Source organism: Branchiostoma lanceolatum, chromosome 14 (assembly GCF_035083965.1).
Source record: "Branchiostoma lanceolatum isolate klBraLanc5 chromosome 14, klBraLanc5.hap2, whole genome shotgun sequence".
NCBI lineage: Eukaryota > Metazoa > Chordata > Leptocardii > Amphioxiformes > Branchiostomatidae > Branchiostoma > Branchiostoma lanceolatum.
This window is the reverse complement of record NC_089735.1, coordinates 13,779,707-13,798,399: the sequence shown is the minus strand read 5'-3', so window position 1 is coordinate 13,798,399 and position 18,693 is coordinate 13,779,707. Positions and strand designations below refer to the sequence as shown.

Here is an 18,693-nt window from a genome sequence, read left to right as displayed (position 1 = left end):
GGAGGATCGCAACAAGATCGACGACAACCCCGGCCCTTTTCAGGGCCACACACATATCCCAGAAAGATCTATATCGTTCACCTTTCTCTAAACAGACGCAGTTGTTCCGCCTGAAATACAGTTACACACAACTCGCACCCCCCCCCCCCCCTTATATCTGTACACGCAAATCAATTTAGCCGACATCGTAATCATCATGTCTGGACGCGGCAAAGGAGGCAAGGGGCTCGGAAAGGGAGGCGCTAAGCGTCACCGTAAGGTTCTTCGCGACAACATCCAGGGTATCACGAAGCCGGCTATCCGTCGTCTTGCCCGTCGTGGCGGCGTGAAGCGCATCTCCGGGTTGATCTACGAGGAGACCCGAGGCGTTCTGAAGGTGTTCCTGGAGAATGTGATCCGCGACGCGGTGACCTACACCGAGCACGCCAAGCGCAAGACGGTGACCGCCATGGACGTTGTCTACGCTCTGAAACGCCAAGGCCGCACACTGTACGGCTTCGGCGGCTAAAGGATCTGACTCTCCTCATCGAAAGCAAGCAAACCCCGGCCCTTCTCAGGGCCACCCAAATCTCCCCAAAAGAGCTGTATCTTCACACAACACATGTACACACCTGACTCGAACAACGAGCATAATACAAAATCCAAGCCGGTCATGCAAACACACAACAATGAACTATCATGGTCCCGTTTTCTTTGTAATGATAGTCTTGTTGATTTCTGTAAAGATTTGTGTACGGTTGGATACTAAGAAATGCGTGTGAAGCGTAGTATAGATATATGTTTTATTTTCTTGGTATACTTTGTGTGTGTGAAGAATATGATTGGTGTGTCGGAGAGATCTTGGTGCAATTGGGAGTGTGTGTTTTGACGATTTCATGACGATCTTGTATGTGTGTTGCGAGTCCACAAGTTTATTGAGCAATGAAATTGACGATTAATGCCTGGTTGCCACTGTATGTCTAGGCCCGAGTGTATGTAGCCCATGCGCCTGGTGCGCGAGATCGCCCAAGACTTCAAGACCGACCTGCGCTTCCAGAGCTCGGCGGTCATGGCTCTGCAGGAAGCCAGCGAGGCCTACCTGGTCGGTCTCTTCGAGGACACCAACCTGTGCGCCATCCACGCCAAGCGCGTCACCATCATGCCAAAGGACATCCAGCTCGCTCGCCGTATCCGAGGGGAGCGAGCCTAAGGAGGATCGCAACAAGATCGACGACAACCCCGGCCCTTTTCAGGGCCACACACATATCCCAGAAAGATCTATATCGCTCACCTTTCTCTAAACAGACGCAGTTGTTGCGCCTGAAATACAGTTACACACAACTCGCATCCCCCCCCTTATATCTGTACACGCAAATCAATTTAGCCGACAGTGTAATGACTTTATTAACGTTAGAGAATGTTATGTGAACACGTGCACCCGGTCGCGAACATGTAACCTGCACACACATATGATATACACATATGTCAGCTAGCATTAAACGACACACTTGTAAGATGCAGGCCATCTGAGATCATTTTGCGGTCATTTTGCGTGATCGGTCTTGCTCACGCATCACGTTAATTGTCTGTCAGCTATCTTGGACTGGGGTATATCATATGTAAGGTTACTTTTACTGCTAAATTGTCTTAGTCTCGACCTCGACAGATGCACTGTGTTTCGGGGGGTGGGGGAATATCCATTCTTATATCTGCATTGTGTAGTTTGATTCAGTGTGAAGAGAATACAGTTCTTTCGAGAGGATGTGGGTGGCCCTGAAAAGGGCCGGGGTTTCGGTTTCGTCTGGAAATTACGTAGCCTTGCTGGTCTTCTTGGGCAGAAGCACGGCGTGGATATTGGGCAGAACGCCGCCCTGTGCGATGGTCACGCCGCCAAGCAGCTTGTTCAACTCCTCGTCGTTTCGGACGGCCAGTTGTAGGTGACGGGGGATGATTCTGGTCTTCTTGTTGTCGCGGGCAGCGTTACCGGCCAGCTCCAGGATCTCGGCCGTCAGGTACTCCAACACGGCCGCCAGGTACACCGGTGCGCCGGCACCCACGCGCTGGGCGTAGTTTCCCTTGCGCAAGAAGCGATGCACCCGACCGACCGGGAACTGGAGACCCGCACGGGAAGAACGGCTCTTGGCCTTGGCGCGTGCCTTGCCACCTTTGCCACGTCCAGACATCTTGTAGTAGTCGATTGATTTGCGTCAAACGGCAAAAAGAATGAAAGAAGAATGAATAGGCATTATCTCCTGTCGAAACAATTTATACCCCGTCGCTGGATTCACGGCTTCCGACAGCGAACCAATAGAGAGAGCTAACTCTCGGTGAGAAGTTCTACCACGTCCGCGCCTTGGACTAGACAATCCCAAAATGTGCATTGTTCTCCGATATAAAGGCCGAGACGAGGGCGATGATATTCTTTGCTGTCTAAACACGCCAAGAACGTCGTCATGCCGCCAAGTGGAAAAGCCGCCAAGAAAGCTGGCAAGGCCAGGCCCGCAGGAGACAAGAAGCGTGGAAGGAGGAGAAAGAGAAGGGAAACCTTCGGCGTCTACATTTACAAGGTGCTGAAGCAGGTGCACCCCGACACCGGCGTCTCCAGCAAGGCCATGGGCATCATGAACTCCTTCGTCAACGACATCTTCGAGAGAATCGCTGCCGAAGCTTCTCGACTGGCTCACTACAACAAGCGCTCCACCATCAGCAGCCGCGAGATCCAGACCGCCGTGCGACTCCTGCTGCCAGGCGAGCTGGCCAAGCACGCCGTCAGCGAGGGCACCAAGGCCGTCACCAAGTACACCAGCTCCAAGTAAATCGACCGCCTCCGCTCGTCAAAATCCCGGCCTTTTTCAAGGCCACCCACATCCTCACAAAAGAGCTATAGCAATCACATTCTAGTCGAAACAGCGACTACACACAACCCACGCACATGCCACTAACCTGTGACCGCAGGCGACATGTACAGAACTTATGCCTGGAACACACAACAACTATAAAGACAACAGAATGATCATGAAAGAAAACAAACAACAAAGAAAGTGAATTTTGACGTAATAAAAGGCTGCACACGTTCTTATTACACCAAACAAAGGTGACGCAACAAAAAGCTTGCGTCCCTTGCCTTCTGGAACAACTGTCGTCTGTGACGTTCCTTAGAACACGTAGAACAATGAATTGGCCGTTGATCGGCGTTCCTTTTCCGGTCAAAACGCCATAAACATACTAGTAAGGAATGTCTCAGAAGTGTAGTCAAACTTCTGGACGACAACGGTGTGTGTGTGTGTGTGTGTGTGTGTGTGTGTGTGTGTGTGTGTGTGTGTGTGTATCTGTGTGTCTGCGTGTGTGTTTCAGGCAAATCAATCCGTTTTCTTTGCTTTAGTTCATTTTATTTTGTTCTGCTTCGTGTTTTCCCAACAAGATGTTTGTCTTGCCGGTGTCAAATCCTCCGCGTAGCATTGTCTTGCTTGGCTAGTGGCTTGCTTCCCATTGGCTAGTGGTGGCGACGGCCAGGACTACGCGCAGGTCCGCAGGGCGGTTATTAATCCGGCTCCGTCAGGCCCGCTATTCCAATCTCGTTCTGTATCGACAAGAACATCGTAATCATCATGTCTGGACGCGGCAAAGGAGGCAAGGGGCTCGGAAAGGGAGGCGCTAAGCGTCACCGTAAGGTTCTTCGCGACAACATCCAGGGTATCACGAAGCCGGCTATCCGTCGTCTTGCCCGTCGTGAAGCGCATCTCCGGGTTGATCTACGAGGAGACCCGAGGCGTTCTGAAGGTGTTCCTGGAGAATGTGATCCGCGACGCGGTGACCTACACCGAGCACGCCAAGCGCAAGACGGTGACCGCCATGGACGTTGTCTACGCTCTGAAACGCCAAGGCCGCACACTGTACGGCTTCGGCGGCTAAAGGATCTGACTCTCCTCATCGAAAGCAAGCAAACCCCGGCCCTTCTCAGGGCCACCCAAATCTCCCCAAAAGAGCTGTATCTTCACACAACACATGTACACACCTGACTCGAACAACGAGCATAATACAAAATCCAAGCCGGTCATGCAAACACACAACAATGAACTATCATGGTCCCGTTTTCTTTGTAATGATAGTCTTGTTGATTTCTGTAAAGATTTGTGTACGGTTGGATACTAAGAAATGCGTGTGAAGCGTAGTATAGATATATGTTTTATTTTCTTGGTATACTTTGTGTGTGTGAAGAATATGATTGGTGTGTCGGAGAGATCTTGGTGCAATTGGGAGTGTGTGTTTTGACGATTTCATGACGATCTTGTATGTGTGTTGCGAGTCCACAAGTTTATTGAGCAATGAAATTGACGATTAATGCCTGGTTGCCACTGTATGTCTAGGCCCGAGTGTATGTAGCCCATGCGCCTGGTGCGCGAGATCGCCCAAGACTTCAAGACCGACCTGCGCTTCCAGAGCTCGGCGGTCATGGCTCTGCAGGAAGCCAGCGAGGCCTACCTGGTCGGTCTCTTCGAGGACACCAACCTGTGCGCCATCCACGCCAAGCGCGTCACCATCATGCCAAAGGACATCCAGCTCGCTCGCCGTATCCGAGGGGAGCGAGCCTAAGGAGGATCGCAACAAGATCAACGACAATCCCGGCCCTTTTCAGGGCCACCCACATATCCCAGAAAGATCTATATCGTTCACCTTTCTTTAAACAGACGTACGTTCTTTCGTCTGACATACAATTACACACAACTCGCACATCACCCCCCCCCAAATACCTGTAAACGCATATCAATTCAGCCGACAGTGTGATGACTTTATTAATTTAATGTTCTTTCGTTGTTGAGCCACAACTCGCCCCCCCCCCTTTACTACATGTACACGCAAATCGATTCAGCCGACATTGTACTGACTTTATTGACATTAAAGAGTGTTACAACGTGCACACACATATAAAATACACATATGTCAGCTAGCACTAAACGACACACTTGTAAGATGCAGGCCATCTGAGAATACCATATTGCGTTGATTGTCTGTCATATATCTTAGACGGGCTATTATGTCATATGTAAAGTTACTTTTGCTACTAAATTGTCTTAGTCTCCACATATACTCTTTGTGTGTAGGGGGGGGTATATCCATTCGTGCATCTGCATTGATTCAGTGTGAAGAGAATACAGTTCTTTCGAGAGGATGTGTGTGGCCCTGAAAATGGCCGGGGTTCTGTTTCTTTCGTCCGGACATTACGCAGCCTTGCTTGTCTTCTTGGGCAGAAGCACGGCGTGGATGTTGGGCAGAACGCCACCCTGTGCGATGGTCACGCCGCCCAGCAGTTTGTTCAACTCTTCGTCGTTTCGGACGCCCAGTTGAAGGTGACGGGGGATGATCCTGGTCTTCTTGTTGTCACGGGCAGCGTTACCGGCCAGCTCCAGGATCTCGGCCGTCAGGTACTCCAACACGGCTGCCAGGTACACCGGTGCGCCGGCACCCACGCGCTGGGCGTAGTTTCCTTTGCGCAGGAAGCGATGCACCCGACCGACCGGGAACTGGAGACCCGCACGGGAAGAACGGCTCTTGGCCTTTGCGCGTGCCTTGCCACCTTTGCCACGTCCAGACATCTTGGAGTAGTCGATTGATTTGCGTCAAACGGCAGAAAGAATGAAAGAATGAAGAGGCATTATCTCCTGTCCAAAAAATTTATACCCCGCCGCTGGATTCACGGCTTCCGACAGCGAACCAATAGAGAGAGCTCGATCGCGGGGAGGATAAGTTCTACCACGTCCGCGCCTTGGACTAGACAATCCCAAAATTTGCATTGTTCTCCCTTATAAAGCCCAAGCCGAGACAAGTGCGATTATATTCTTTGCTATCTAACACGCCAAGAACGTCGTCATGCCGCCAAGTGGAAAAGCCGCCAAGAAAGCTGGCAAGGCCAGGCCCGCAGGAGACAAGAAGCGTGGAAGGAGGAGAAAGAGAAGGGAGACCTTCGGCGTCTACATCTACAAGGTACTCAAGCAGGTGCACCCCGACACCGGCGTCTCCAGCAAGGCCATGGGCATCATGAACTCCTTCGTCAACGACATCTTCGAGAGAATCGCTGCCGAAGCTTCTCGACTGGCTCACTACAACAAGCGCTCCACCATCAGCAGCCGCGAGATCCAGACCGCCGTGCGACTCCTGCTGCCAGGCGAGCTGGCCAAGCACGCCGTCAGCGAGGGCACCAAGGCCGTCACCAAGTACACCAGCTCCAAGTAAATCGACCGCCTCCGCTCAACGTAACCCCGGCCTTTTTCAAGGCCACCCACATCCTCACAAAAGAGCTATAGCAATCACATTCCAGTCGAAACAGTGACTACACACAACGCACGCACACGCCACAAACCTGGGATCGCAGGCGGCATAAAACAGTACCTCTGAACTTATGTCTTGGAACACACAACAAAAACAACTAAGGGTGATCATGAAAGAAAACAAACAACAAAGAAAGTGAATTTTGACGTAATAAAAGTCTGTACACGTTCTTATTCCACCAAACAAAGTTGACGCAGCAAGAAGTTTGCGTCCTGTCTTCTAGAACAACTGTCGTCTGTGACGTTCCTTAGAACATGTACAACAATGAATCGGCATTCCTTTTCAAGTCCAAACGCCGTAAACATACTAGTAAGCAATGTCTCACAAGCGTAGCCAAACTTCTGGACGACAACGGACTGTGTGTGTGTGTGCGTGCGTGCGTGCGTGCGTGCGTGCGTGCGTGCGTTGCGTGCTTTGATAATCATTAGCACGCGACAGGACAAAATTGACCTTCCAAAAAAGGCAAAAGGATGCAACTAGGCAGGCTGCCCAAAAGGTGGCGTCGACACTTACGTATACTGACAAGTCCAAGGTCGACAAGAATAGTTCAGAATAGAGGGAGTGATTGGTAGCTTTTGGCGGGGCCTGTCGCTTTTGAAACGTCTAATTCCTCTTAGAACAGTGTGCAGTTGCCGATTTTGGATTGTTGAATTAGTTAGTCCAAATTCCTTTTGAAGCAGCAAGGAGGTTGGAAGCAGGGAAACAAATTGATGTTAAATTTCGATACTGCCAGACACTTGTGTAATTGTTAACGAGCGGGCCAGTAATGCTGCAAATCGACAGACAGTTGCCGTGGTAGCCGAATTGTGGATAAGATATGTATTATGTATATGTTGTATATTATGTGAAACCTGTAAACCCTGCATCAATTCAGCGCTAGAAAGGCTGCCATTGCGGGTAATTTCTGACCAATAAAAAAACATTCTAGCCCATGAAAAGACAGAATTGGAGGTACGCACGGAGGTGGGTACCGTAGGTTGATTTCGTGCTGTCTGCGAAAGTGGACGCCCGGAATGTACTGATTTCAGAATCCAAGGTCCGTTCCAATGTGTCGGCCACGCCGGGGGTTGTGTTGATTTATGCTATGTGGAGCAAGAGGTCGAAAGGAAGTTAGGCCGGGGCCGGGTGTTTTTCCCACCCAGGCGGACATGAGGGTTTGAAATCGGCGAATGTGAGCCGGCACCGGCAGCTTAGAAGCGCCACCTTGCGAGTTAAGATGAAATAACAGATCAGCTTGAATCAAAATTTCTATGAAATCTAGTGACAGTCATTTTTGAAAAGTGATTGAAATGTTAATGACCACCTCATATCTGAATCTTCCAAATAGAATTGCCCTTGTAGTACACTAGAGCTACTTTTAAGTGTTTCGATATGTTGTTGCTCAGGTATTTACTGAAAGACATTGTTCACCGTAGGTCATTCCATGTTAGCCTTGGTGTCGACATGGGTCGTGTACGACCGCATTAGCTTTACATTTCTAGAAGTCGTTTGACAGCTTTTCGTACTATTGTTCTGGGCCAAATGACAACATATACAATACTGTGTACACGTACACAAGTAATGGATACATCCCACTCTATTGTCCGTCGGTTGTAGCAGTGCGGAATGCAAATAGATGTGCGTGCCAACATCCATTAACTTACTGTAAAGGTATTTTCTTAGAAGGAAGAAAAAAACCCGTCTAACTCAACATACATCTTAATTTGATCAAGAGCACTGTATCAACAACAAAGCTCCCTACCGGCGGCCCAATATTTGGGTACCATTTGTCCTCACTTTGTCGGAGACGTCACAAAAGAGCGGGAGTTTGTCACAGGTGGGTGTTGACAGAGACCTTTGAACCGGCAAGCTTTTAAACTTGAAAGATCAAAAGACTGCTCGCCCTGTGTACAGTAAATAGAAAGGACATGCATTTCTGCACATTTGTGAACTTGTGACACTGCTGTCTTGAAGATGGATCCAGCTCACGAAAAAATACTCGGAAGACATCGGACTAAAATTGTGACGAACCTGGACGTAAATCGTGTGAAAGACAGCCTCATTGAGAGTGGAATCTTTGATCCAGGGCAATTGGAAAACATAGCAACGGCAGGGAATTAGAAAAAGAAGACAATTGTAAGGAATAACAGAGAGAGCGTCTTCGATGGAAAGTGAAGACAGACTCCAGTTGTCGTCGTGGCCGAGAAACGATCTTTATTCCAGACTCACATGTTCTTTCCTCTCTATTCCTCATCGACAAGTCTTGTTAGACACCGTTGTGTCTATCATACTGTGTTCCTCATTTTTATGCTTTCTCAATATCTTCAAGATTAGTCATACAGGAAGTAGTAAAGGAGTAACAGTCTCAGGGGCAATGGAGAGCCTAATACTGTCTTGCATAGCCTTGTACAGGATTAGGCATACACGCGTGTCATGCACTGAGTACATTTCTCAGAAAGCTACATGCAGGGGAGTACTCTGCTAACACACGCATTACAATATGCGCTATATTACATCCTCCTGGTTTGAAACAAATGCGTCCTCGCATTTCACAAAAACAGAAAAACGGTACAAGTTAGTTTACATGTACATTCATACAGTGACATATTGGCATATAGCCAACAGAGGTATGAGCTACCCTAGCTTCATAACGCCAGGTATGAGTCACAATATATATGAAATCTGAACAGGAGACATTGTCTCTGGATCAAGAGTTCAGTTGTCAAGTCCATGCTGAACTGTCGGTGCTCAGGTTGCAATCTGCATCATCCTGAAGTCACCATCACTTGTATCGTCGTTGTCTCTGCTCCGCTCAGGTGTACCAGTTGTCTCTCACCATGCCTCGTCCTTATCTCTTCGTCTCGCTCCCTGCGGCTGTGTCCTGTCCTTGCCCCATTGGCTGCCGATCTGGCTTGTTGGGATCAGGTTATAGGCCCGTGGTATTCTCTGTCCTCCATAGGTGGGGTGCCCTGTGTGGCTGCTCCGCTACCGTCCGGACCATTGTCACCCTCCATAAGTGGTGCGTCATCTGTGATCGCTCTGCCACCGTCCGGGATTAACTTCTACATGGTAGAGAGAATCGGACAACCTGGCCACGCCATCTTGCTATACTAAACTACAAGACCCTAGCATTTCTACATCAATCTGCTAGCGTTTTCTGATACAAATTTCAGTTCACCACTAGATATCTCGTAACTATCCTAAGCTAAGCCCCGGGGGTTAGGATTTAACTAACTTCGCTATCAGCTGCAGCTGAGACTTCACGACGCCCGAACGTCACCGCTAACCGGCAACGCCGCCCGAATGTATGGCTTTCCATAGACCGTATGAATGAAAAATATTGTAATCTATGGACATCAATTAATAAAATAAACAACACAGCAATCAATAGGAAGTATGTCATACTTGATTATGATTTTTAAGACCCTGATTGGAATATAACATATGCCTCCTCGACGTATCATTTGTTACAATTTCAAGTACTTAATAATTACTGTATAAGACATCCTCCGCAGACTCCAAAACTAATGAGATAGGGCGAAAAAAAAACAAGGCGGGCAAAAAAAAATCCTACATTTTCAAATTTTGAGATCATAAATTTTGTTAAACAAGAATTGAGGCGACAAAATATGATATCATGATCAACAGGTCTTTTATTCCTGTATTCAACCAATGAGGTTTCATGTATAATATAAAACTCCTTTATTCAACAGTAGACATGTCCTTGTAGATGTCTATACATCTCAATAGACTAACTACAACGTGGTCCCGATATATATACGTAGTCGTTTGAAAACCAATGTATACATGTTCTCTTCTTTGGGAACGGAATATCATACATCTGTGTACCACTGGTAAATGTATTCCCACGGGAATCCCGCGGGATTTGTCGAACTTGGCAGACTTTCTTGATTAAACATAATTTGTGTACCGCCAAACGCCTTTCTCTCTGTTGTTTTTTCCACGCTATGATAGGTTGTAGCTAGGCATTTGTGGAGAATAAAATCCGTTTTTCCGACAAGGAAAAAAGAGCTTGTTGTACCATCATCTGAAGCAAGTACACTGGGTTTTCATATGCGATGAAACACCTTTTCTACACAGCTCAATTAACTAGAACCAACCGTAGATGACATAGTGGACATTTTCACCCCATAGAAGAAATTTCTGTACTTGCTTTCCTTGCAACAATCTGCACACAAAGTTTTCCCCCGCGACATACAATTACAAGCGAAAGCCAGCACTTTGACCTTTCTTTTCCTCGGACGAATTTCTGACACCGTTTAGCTCCAAGTTGAGCAATGAAGACAGCCTCTGTTACCTGGCTAACACAGAACATGTGCGGAATGACAGGGATCGGCATGTGCAAAATGTCAATCAACTTGTAGTTGCCAAGGAAACCGGGCTTGTTCGGAGACTTCAACATCAAAAGGTCACCAACCAATTCTTCGAGAACAAAGACAGTGGACTTGTCTGTGCTGAATCTGAAAGTTTAGATGGAAAAATTGTTATTAAATGACAAATTCAGATTTTTTTCTAACGTTCCAGGCTATAGCTTAACGAATAACCTACAACCAAGAAAAATATTACCCCCTAAGCGTCTTTCAATGTTTGAATCAGTTTTGACCTTACCAAGAATCTGGCACCTTCATCCTATAGCTTGAAAACTACATTTTTTGCTTGAGGACTTGCAATATTCTCTAAAGAGATGTAGTGACTAGCGGTCCTGCGAAATGGCGACGGGGTCGTGTACAACCGTATGCGTTTTGTGTTACGCATTGTCGGACATCTTTATGAGACGGGGGCCGATACAGACTTCCAATTTCGTTTGACCTGCGCCGGTGCTCACGTCACACTTTTGGAAAGTATTAGACATAAACAAACACTTACTTCATAAGAGACGGGGCCGATACAAACTTCCAATCACCTTTGACCCGGTGGTCACGTCACACTTCCGGAAACTGACGTGGGCTGAGCATCCAGAAAACTGGTACAAAGATTCGGTCCTTTGAATTTTTTTCTAAATTCTATCGGAAGAGAGTTGAATGTTTGTTGTAACAATTACCTGACTGCATAGACATCCTCGTTGAGGGTCCACTCGCCGATGTAGCTGCCCGTCTGTCTGCTGAAGACCTGAATCCGCCGGTTCCTTCTGTCTGCCACCCACACCTGACCGTACCTGTCCACGTCTACACTGTGCGGCACCCGGAACTGGCTGGGCCCGGCCCCCTCCTCACCGACACTCCAGAGCAACTGGTGGTCTGAAGGTAGATGGAGAAAAAATATCAGCTTTTCTGACGGACACTTTTGTATTGGGCCATTTTTATATATATATATATATATATATAATAACAATTTTTATTGGTCAGAAATTACCCGCAATGGCAGCCTTTCTAGTGCTGAATTGATGCAGGGTTTACAGGTTTTATATAATACACAACATGCATAAACATATTTTATCCACACTTGCACTACGTGGAACTGTCGCAAGGGTCTGGGCGGCTGCCATTCGGCGCCACCAGGTGACCTCAATATGACCTTCCCCAACCGAAGTTAGGTACCCATCTACACCTGGGTGGAGTGAGGAAAGTCCCAAGGGCACAAGATCGGTGACAGGGCAGGATTCGAACTCGGAACCTCTTGGTTCTGAACCGAACGCTCTGCTATTACGCCACACGACCCCAGCGGGACACTTTTGCACGGGTACATACAGTATATCACCCTTTTTGTATGGAGGGTACGGACAATTTCGCATGAGGGGGCACTTTGCCAGGGGGACACTTTTGCATGGTGGGTATGGAACTCTTCATGTTTGACATGTCGGTGAAAGTTAGACATCGAAGTAATAAGATTCATAATGTTATAGTTACTCATTCTAGATTGATTTAGGAAATACATTCTCACATTGTCCCAGTTGCTTAAGTAACTAGTTACCTTGTGTACATATCTAAGTTTGCATTCTCACGGTGGCTCTGCAATGGAAGTGTAGGAATGCCTCTTAATATTAATGATAAAATCACGTTTTGAGCCACTTCCTCCAAAGAGGTCAACCCCCAGTAATGTATGTAGAAATATTAGTTAGATGTATAGCATAGACAATTGATACATTTTTTACCGTTTGTACCCTTACAATTAGCCTACGAGCATGAATGTGCAAATGATGGAAAAATAAAATAAAAGTATAAAAAGGATATAGTTGTTTTTTTCTACATCAGTAAAAACATGTCAGGCGTCTATCATATTCGTTACATAAATCTACTTTTTCGGTCTGCGTTATTTACCTGCTGACAGCTTCAAGAGCCTATGGTTGATGCCATCGTCGCCATCGACTACGAACATGTCTCCCGTAGAGCTGAACGTCACGTCCGAAACTTGGTCAAACTGTAACGGGTCAAGGTTAGATCCTCTCTCACCCGGCGTGCCAAGCGTCACCTTAAGGTTGCCATGACGATCAAACATCTTTAAGGAGCAACCGAAGGGACCTAAGAGATTGTAAGAAGTTGTATATACCTGAGAGCTGAAATGTCCCTGCGAAATAGGAAAATATTCATTAAGCTTTCCGATGATATAAAACAAAATGCTAAGCTTAGTATTAAAAAACAAAATATAACAAAATGGAACAAAATGGCGGCACGTGAGTAGGTGGCCTGTGTGTGGGCTCCTGCTAAAGCGTCAATTTTTTCGACGAATTTGAGCCTAAGTACAGGTTTTGCGTTTGAACTAGGTTTGTGGATAACTTCTGGAGGTGGACACGCCAAAACTGGACCAAATGAGCGCCAGAAAGACGCGTGGGGCGTCAGCAAAGAGACACGACTCGCCCGGCGACACCAGAGAAGAAGAAAATGGCGACGGCAAGGGACACACTGCGTCGGAATTCGAGTCATTTGTGCGGGACCAGTTCAAGAAGATCCTGGATGGGCAGAGAGAGCTTCAGTCTGAGGTAAAATCCCTTGAAGGAAACCTCGAGAAAAATTTTCTTTTGTTAGAGAGTCGTCTTGAGAAGCTAGAAAAGAAAAATGAGGTGTTGGAAACGAAACTTGCCGACTTCCAGCGTGACGCAGACGAGCGGATTAAACGCATGCATTACACAGAAACTGAAGGCGTCCGAAGGGCTCGTGGAAGAACTGCAACTCAAGAGTAACAAGTTGGAGCGGTTTTCAAGACGGAACAACATAAGAATCATCGGACGAAAGGTATCGAAGGGGGAAAACTGTTTGGCTTCGGTGGGAACGATCTTACACGAGAAGTTTGGTCTTGATCGAGTTAAGATTGAACGCGCGCATCCTGACGGGCCGAAGAGCAAGAGTGACGGCGACGGAACACCCCAGCACATCCTGTTCAAGCTCAATAGCTATCAGGACAAGATCAGTATCATGAAGGTTGCACGTGTCAAACTCAAGAGTGAAGCTTGTTATTTCACGGACTTGCAGGAGAAACGAAAATGGAGGGATAACGTCAAAGAAGCGTACGAGAAAGGGCTGAAGTACCGCTTCTTTAACGGATTGTGGCGAGACAGCAAAGGAAAACCTGTGAGTTTTGGGTAGAGCTAAGATGTAGCAAAAACAAATTGATGTCTTGAATAAAGTGGTCACTACCCCCAGTACATATTGTTTTTTTTGTACTGATTTTTTTCAGGGAGTGTAGTGAGTGATCAAATGAATGGATGAATGGGAAATGTTTGTTTTTCATTATTATTATCATCATGTTGCTCTATTCTCGTGTTCTGATTTATATTTATTTGCAGGGCTTACCTTGTTATTTTTTTTGGGTCTTATTGTTTTGATCATAAGTGGTGACTCATTTTCACTATTTTATTTACATACAAGGACGGCCCTGCAAAAATTATTTCATAGATTATTCCTTATGTTGTATTATTTGTTATAAATTCCCTTGATATCATATTCGAGAACCATCTGTTGATGATCTCTCATAATTTTGTCTGTTTTTGTATGTTAAAGAATACGCTGCTGAGTTGTGTTTACAAAATAGTAATGATGGAATGCAGGAGCCGAACACATGTTTATGGTGCGGCCGGGTCACGCGATGTTCGGGGCTAACCTGATCCCGACCTCGTTCTTATATGTTATGTTTCCGGGCTCTGTGAACCATTTAGTTTTGTTATATTTGTATGTGTATTCATCACATTGTATAAAGCTGATTGAAATTCAAATGTTAAAAAAAAAGGATTATAAAACAATCTACATGATCAAATTAAATTGTGGTTCTATTTGTAACCTTCTTCTATGGATCTATCTATCTATCTATCCATATCCGTATCTCTCTCTCTCTCTCTCTCTCTCTCGGGACATTCTGTTGATTTTGCAATTCTAGTTTATGTATATATCTTTCGCTGAGTCCTTGGAAATAAGTGGCTGAGGAAGAAGCATTTTAATACATTTATTGTGCTGCTTTTTATCTCCATGAAAAATGGAGATATTGTTTTGGGTGTGTCTGTGTGTCTGTCTGTTTGTTTGTGTTTCCGGACTACTGTAGTCTGCATAACTCAAGAACCTCTTGATGGATTGCGATGATATTTGGTATGTGGGCAGGTGTTGTGAAGCCGAAATTCAAGGTCGATTTTGGGCCCCCTGGTATGTGACCATGGTACTGCAGCAGAAATTCCATTTTTGTATCTCTTGGCCTGGACGTGCTATGGTATTAATTTTTTGGTGGCAGATAGCTTGTGGTGTAATGAAGACGTGGTGTGGGTATGGGCCCCCTAGCAGCTTGCTCTGGAACTGCAGGGGCGTTATCATGAAAATCTTCTAAGGAGAATAACTGAACAAAGGAACGACGGATTTCCATGATATTTAGTATACAGGTAGTTTGACAGAGATGTACACAATGAAGTGCAAATTATGTTAATTATGACTTAATTTGCATAGCTAATGAGGAAAATCTATATTTGCAGTGTTTTCCATTATAAGACTCAAATACATGTAACGTATGTAGTTTCTGGAAAGTGGATCATCAACAGATACCAATTATGCAAATAGATTCCTAATTTGCATAATTAATGCAAAACACCATATCTCATCTTATTGGAAAATTATAGGACTGTCAATATGATACTTAGTATGCAGGTAGCTTAGACAGAGATATACATAATGAAGTGAAAATTATGCTAATTGTGACTTAATTTGCATAGCTGATGAGGAAAATCTATATTTGCAGTGTTTTCCATTATCAGACTCAAATACATGTAACATATGTCGTTCCTGGAAAGTGGAGCATCAACAGATACCAATTATGCAAAGAAATTCCTAATTTGCATAATTAATGCAAAAACACCATAATTCATCTAATTGTAAAAATATAGGACTGTCAATATTGCAACATGTGTAAGTTAGATAAATGTGTTTATGACCAAGCATATATTATGCAAATGTGTTAGTCATTTGCATGAATAGAATTGTTCATGGAGATATGAGGTCGTGGAACTCTTGTTTAGACTGTATTTATTGCTTTGTTTGTCACTTGTAGCCTGATATATGTTTTGATACGTGTTCTCTAATGTTTATGTGTGGGTCACGACACCAGCAATAACTGCCTGTGTGTCACATGTATTGTACCGTTGCAATTCTAATCGAATCAAATCAAATGAAATCAATACCTTGTCCGATGTCGGTCACCCACACTTCCGCTGACTCCACCCCTCCCCCGGAAGGTACGTGCACTCTCAGCCCGTGCGGAGCGCCAAGCCTGTCGGTATTCCAACTGCGAAGGAAAGTCCCATCTTCTGAGTACACTATCACTTTCTCTGCCTCAGTCCTCTGAGAAAAAGAAGTAGTAATTCGTTTATTAATAAAACATGGAACAGATCGGCCTCGCAGTAAAAACTGAATTGCGCAGAAATTTACAATCAGCTTAACGTTATACGGTAAAGCCAGCAAAATAAGACTACTATAACAAATAACGTTTGATAATGTTGACGTGGTTAACAGTATCATAATGGTCGCAGAGCAACACAATTGAAATCTGGGACTATCAACTTGTTGTCTTCAACAAAGGGGCTACCTAGTAAGACAGTAACGCTTGCTAATATACGTGTAGTACAATTCAACTGTACATGCAGGAATGACGATTACAAAGTCTAGGTAAGACTGCATCATTTGGACATAGGATACACAAGTGCTCTAGTCTACGTTTGAAATTTGTGAGTCCTTTGGTAAACTTTGACAAAGACAATAAAAGCAAGAGTATGAAAAACTAGAGTTCCATGACCTCATACCTTCGCCAAATGATTTTAAACCTTTATGACCGACGTATTCTCATCTATGATAAATTATACCAGTTGATCGTCTTTACCAAAATAACAGAAGTTGTCCAAAGTATATGAGCTTAACAAAGCAGGTTATGCTAACATTTTTCATCAATTATGCAAATGTGGTCCTTATAAGCATACATGTAATTTGATTCAACGATGTTCACATTCACATAACTTCCAAATGCCACAAGTATGAAATTGCCATCATTTACCAGTATGGAATTGTAGTAGTTTCTCACTAATTATGCAAATTAGGCCTACATTTGCATATTTTCTATCTGTCAACGTTCCTCTATTCTTCTATTAGAATCTGATTTTCATAGTTATCCTCTAATGATACGAAGCATCACGTAAGCTATCTACATGTACGTACAAAAATCATGACCATCCATCAAGCCCATCTTGAGTTATAGCATTTCCTCCTTAATTATGCAAATGAGGTCTTCATTTGCATAGTTGATATCTAATAATATTTCTCTCTTCCCCAGTTACATGTGTCACATGGTTGAGAGTCCTATCATGGAATTTGGCGGATGTACAAACTTACCTCATTTATTATTCAAATAAGATACTGATTTGCATAATAAGTATCTATTCATGTACATCATTACTGAAGCTATCTAATTACCAGAAATCATGACCATTCATCATGTCTGAAGCAAAACCTGCTCCTGCAGTTCCAAAAAAGCCGCCAGGGGCCAAACCTTTAGCACTTACTCTCTGTCCATAGAGCTACCTACCACTCAAAAATCGGTTCCATAGCATGTCCAGAACAGGAGATATCAAAACAGGAAGTTCCGCTGCAGTACCGTGACAAGCCGCTATGGTACCCAAAATCTAATCATTTTTAGGTCTCATCAAGATCTACCCACCTACCTACCAAATATCAAGACAATCCATCCATCCCTTTTCCAGTTATTTTGCCTTTTTACAAACGCTACCCTCTGCCAACCTCCTTGCCTCTGCATAACCTTCTCGACGAAGGTGATAAAGTCAATCGTAAATAACCCCTTTAAGCCCCTTAATTACAATAGACGCCATTCTTGCCAAACAGGCTTGCCTACGACCTCAAACGAACTAGTGGTAAAAGTCACAGTGACCGCTTTGGCATTTTCCGGAAGTCCATAAATTCCGCTGAACACGGCATATACGTTGCTTTCATGATAAAGCCACAAGCAAAAAAAAAAACACCTTCAGTATAGTTAATACAGGGTGTCCAATACATTTGTGTCTTACTGAACTCGACCACGCTTTAGGGCTACGTTGATTAATCATAACCATTCAAATGGTTATGATTAATCAACGTAGCCCTAAAGCGTGGTCGGGTTCAAGTGAACATAAATCTTGTTGTTTACCTGTGCGATGAATACCTCGGTTATTGTCCCTACGGATAGGACGTCACAACTGACCACCGGCCCCGTGAACCTACAGCCGCCCTTCGGCCAGTTGGAGTCTTCAGTGTACCGCATGGATTCGTGTTTCATCATTAAAGACATAAAGAAGAAATGGCAGCTTTGCACATGACAATTAGATAACTTGTTGCATTGTAGCTACTAGTAGCCTTTAGGCATTGCGTGAGAGATCGCTTCACGTCATTAGACCAAGGTCAAAGTTGGCGACCGGACATGCGGTAGCGACTTCTAGCGAGATATATTGGAACAGCACGTATCAGCTCAGTTTTAAAAATCTAGGTCACCTGCTTATCTTCTTCTGTCAAAATCAAAGCATAACGCTTGAAATATTTACAGTAGTGTCTCATAAAGATTAGAATTAATAAATGCGGTTGCAACAACTTTATTGCAAAACCAAAGATAAAGGATACTCGGGAAACAATGCAAAATAATATGTATACAACATGTTTACACTTATTATTTAGCAGAGAAAAACTGAAGTACTGAATCAAAACTGAAATAACAACTAATCTAAATATCTATTTCTAAGTTAACTATTTGAAGGGTTTGACTTCTTTTCTCTGTGTAATGGAAGATGTATTTGCCATCATTATTGTAGATAAATATAAGCATAACTTGAGTAAGAATTTTTTGTTGATCGGTATGATGTTAAAGCTTGATGAAATTTTGAGATTCCTATGAATAACTTATTTCTTTCAGAATAGTATTGTGGACATCGTTATTGACAGACAA

General features: G+C 44.7%; 5 protein-coding genes across 5 annotated transcripts; 2 read left to right on the top strand and 3 right to left on the bottom strand.

Moving 5' to 3' along the window:
• Positions 1-1,410: 1,410 nt before the first annotated feature.
• Positions 1,411-2,257, bottom strand: LOC136448999 (late histone H2A.2.2-like). The gene has a single exon (XM_066448751.1). It carries the CDS (start codon positions 2,160-2,162, stop codon positions 1,788-1,790), a length of 375 nt encoding a protein of 124 aa, XP_066304848.1. The 5' UTR covers positions 2,163-2,257; the 3' UTR covers positions 1,411-1,787.
• A 164-nt stretch (positions 2,258-2,421) lies between these two features.
• Positions 2,422-3,048, top strand: LOC136448816 (histone H2B-like). The gene has a single exon (XM_066448463.1). The coding sequence runs from the start codon at positions 2,433-2,435 to the stop codon at positions 2,793-2,795; it is 363 nt and encodes a 120-aa protein (XP_066304560.1). The 5' UTR covers positions 2,422-2,432; the 3' UTR covers positions 2,796-3,048.
• A 1,791-nt stretch (positions 3,049-4,839) lies between these two features.
• On the bottom strand, positions 4,840-5,709 carry LOC136448062 (late histone H2A.2.2-like). The gene has a single exon (XM_066447177.1). It carries the CDS (start codon positions 5,571-5,573, stop codon positions 5,199-5,201), a length of 375 nt encoding a protein of 124 aa, XP_066303274.1. The 5' UTR covers positions 5,574-5,709; the 3' UTR covers positions 4,840-5,198.
• A 48-nt stretch (positions 5,710-5,757) lies between these two features.
• LOC136448995 (histone H2B-like) lies at positions 5,758-6,337 on the top strand. Its single transcript, XM_066448748.1, has one exon. It carries the CDS (start codon positions 5,848-5,850, stop codon positions 6,208-6,210), a length of 363 nt encoding a protein of 120 aa, XP_066304845.1. The 5' UTR covers positions 5,758-5,847; the 3' UTR covers positions 6,211-6,337.
• Positions 6,338-9,969: 3,632 nt separating this feature from the next.
• LOC136448919 (NHL repeat-containing protein 3-like) lies at positions 9,970-18,129 on the bottom strand. The gene is made up of 5 exons (XM_066448627.1): positions 17,905-18,129; positions 15,896-16,055; positions 12,564-12,764; positions 11,348-11,543; positions 9,970-10,766 (listed from the first exon to the last, which is right to left on the bottom strand). Exons 1-5 carry the CDS (start codon positions 18,043-18,045, stop codon positions 10,430-10,432), a joined length of 1,035 nt encoding a protein of 344 aa, XP_066304724.1. The 5' UTR covers positions 18,046-18,129; the 3' UTR covers positions 9,970-10,429.
• Between the last annotated feature and the right edge of the window lie 564 nt (positions 18,130-18,693).

Coding starts and splice junctions, on each gene's coding strand:
- LOC136448999 (XM_066448751.1), bottom strand. CDS start 2,162: ATGTCTGGACGTGGCAAAGGTGGCAAGGCACGCGCCAAGGCCAAGAGC.
- LOC136448816 (XM_066448463.1), top strand. CDS start 2,433: ATGCCGCCAAGTGGAAAAGCCGCCAAGAAAGCTGGCAAGGCCAGGCCC.
- LOC136448062 (XM_066447177.1), bottom strand. CDS start 5,573: ATGTCTGGACGTGGCAAAGGTGGCAAGGCACGCGCAAAGGCCAAGAGC.
- LOC136448995 (XM_066448748.1), top strand. CDS start 5,848: ATGCCGCCAAGTGGAAAAGCCGCCAAGAAAGCTGGCAAGGCCAGGCCC.
- LOC136448919 (XM_066448627.1), bottom strand. CDS start 18,045: ATGTCTTTAATGATGAAACACGAATCCATGCGGTACACTGAAGACTCC. Junction 16,056..17,904: donor CCGAGGTATTCATCGCACAG/GTAAACAACAAG, acceptor TCTTTTTCTCAG/AGGACTGAGGCAGAGAAAGT. Junction 11,544..12,563: donor GCTCTTGAAGCTGTCAGCAG/GTAAATAACGCA, acceptor ATCTACCTTCAG/ACCACCAGTTGCTCTGGAGT.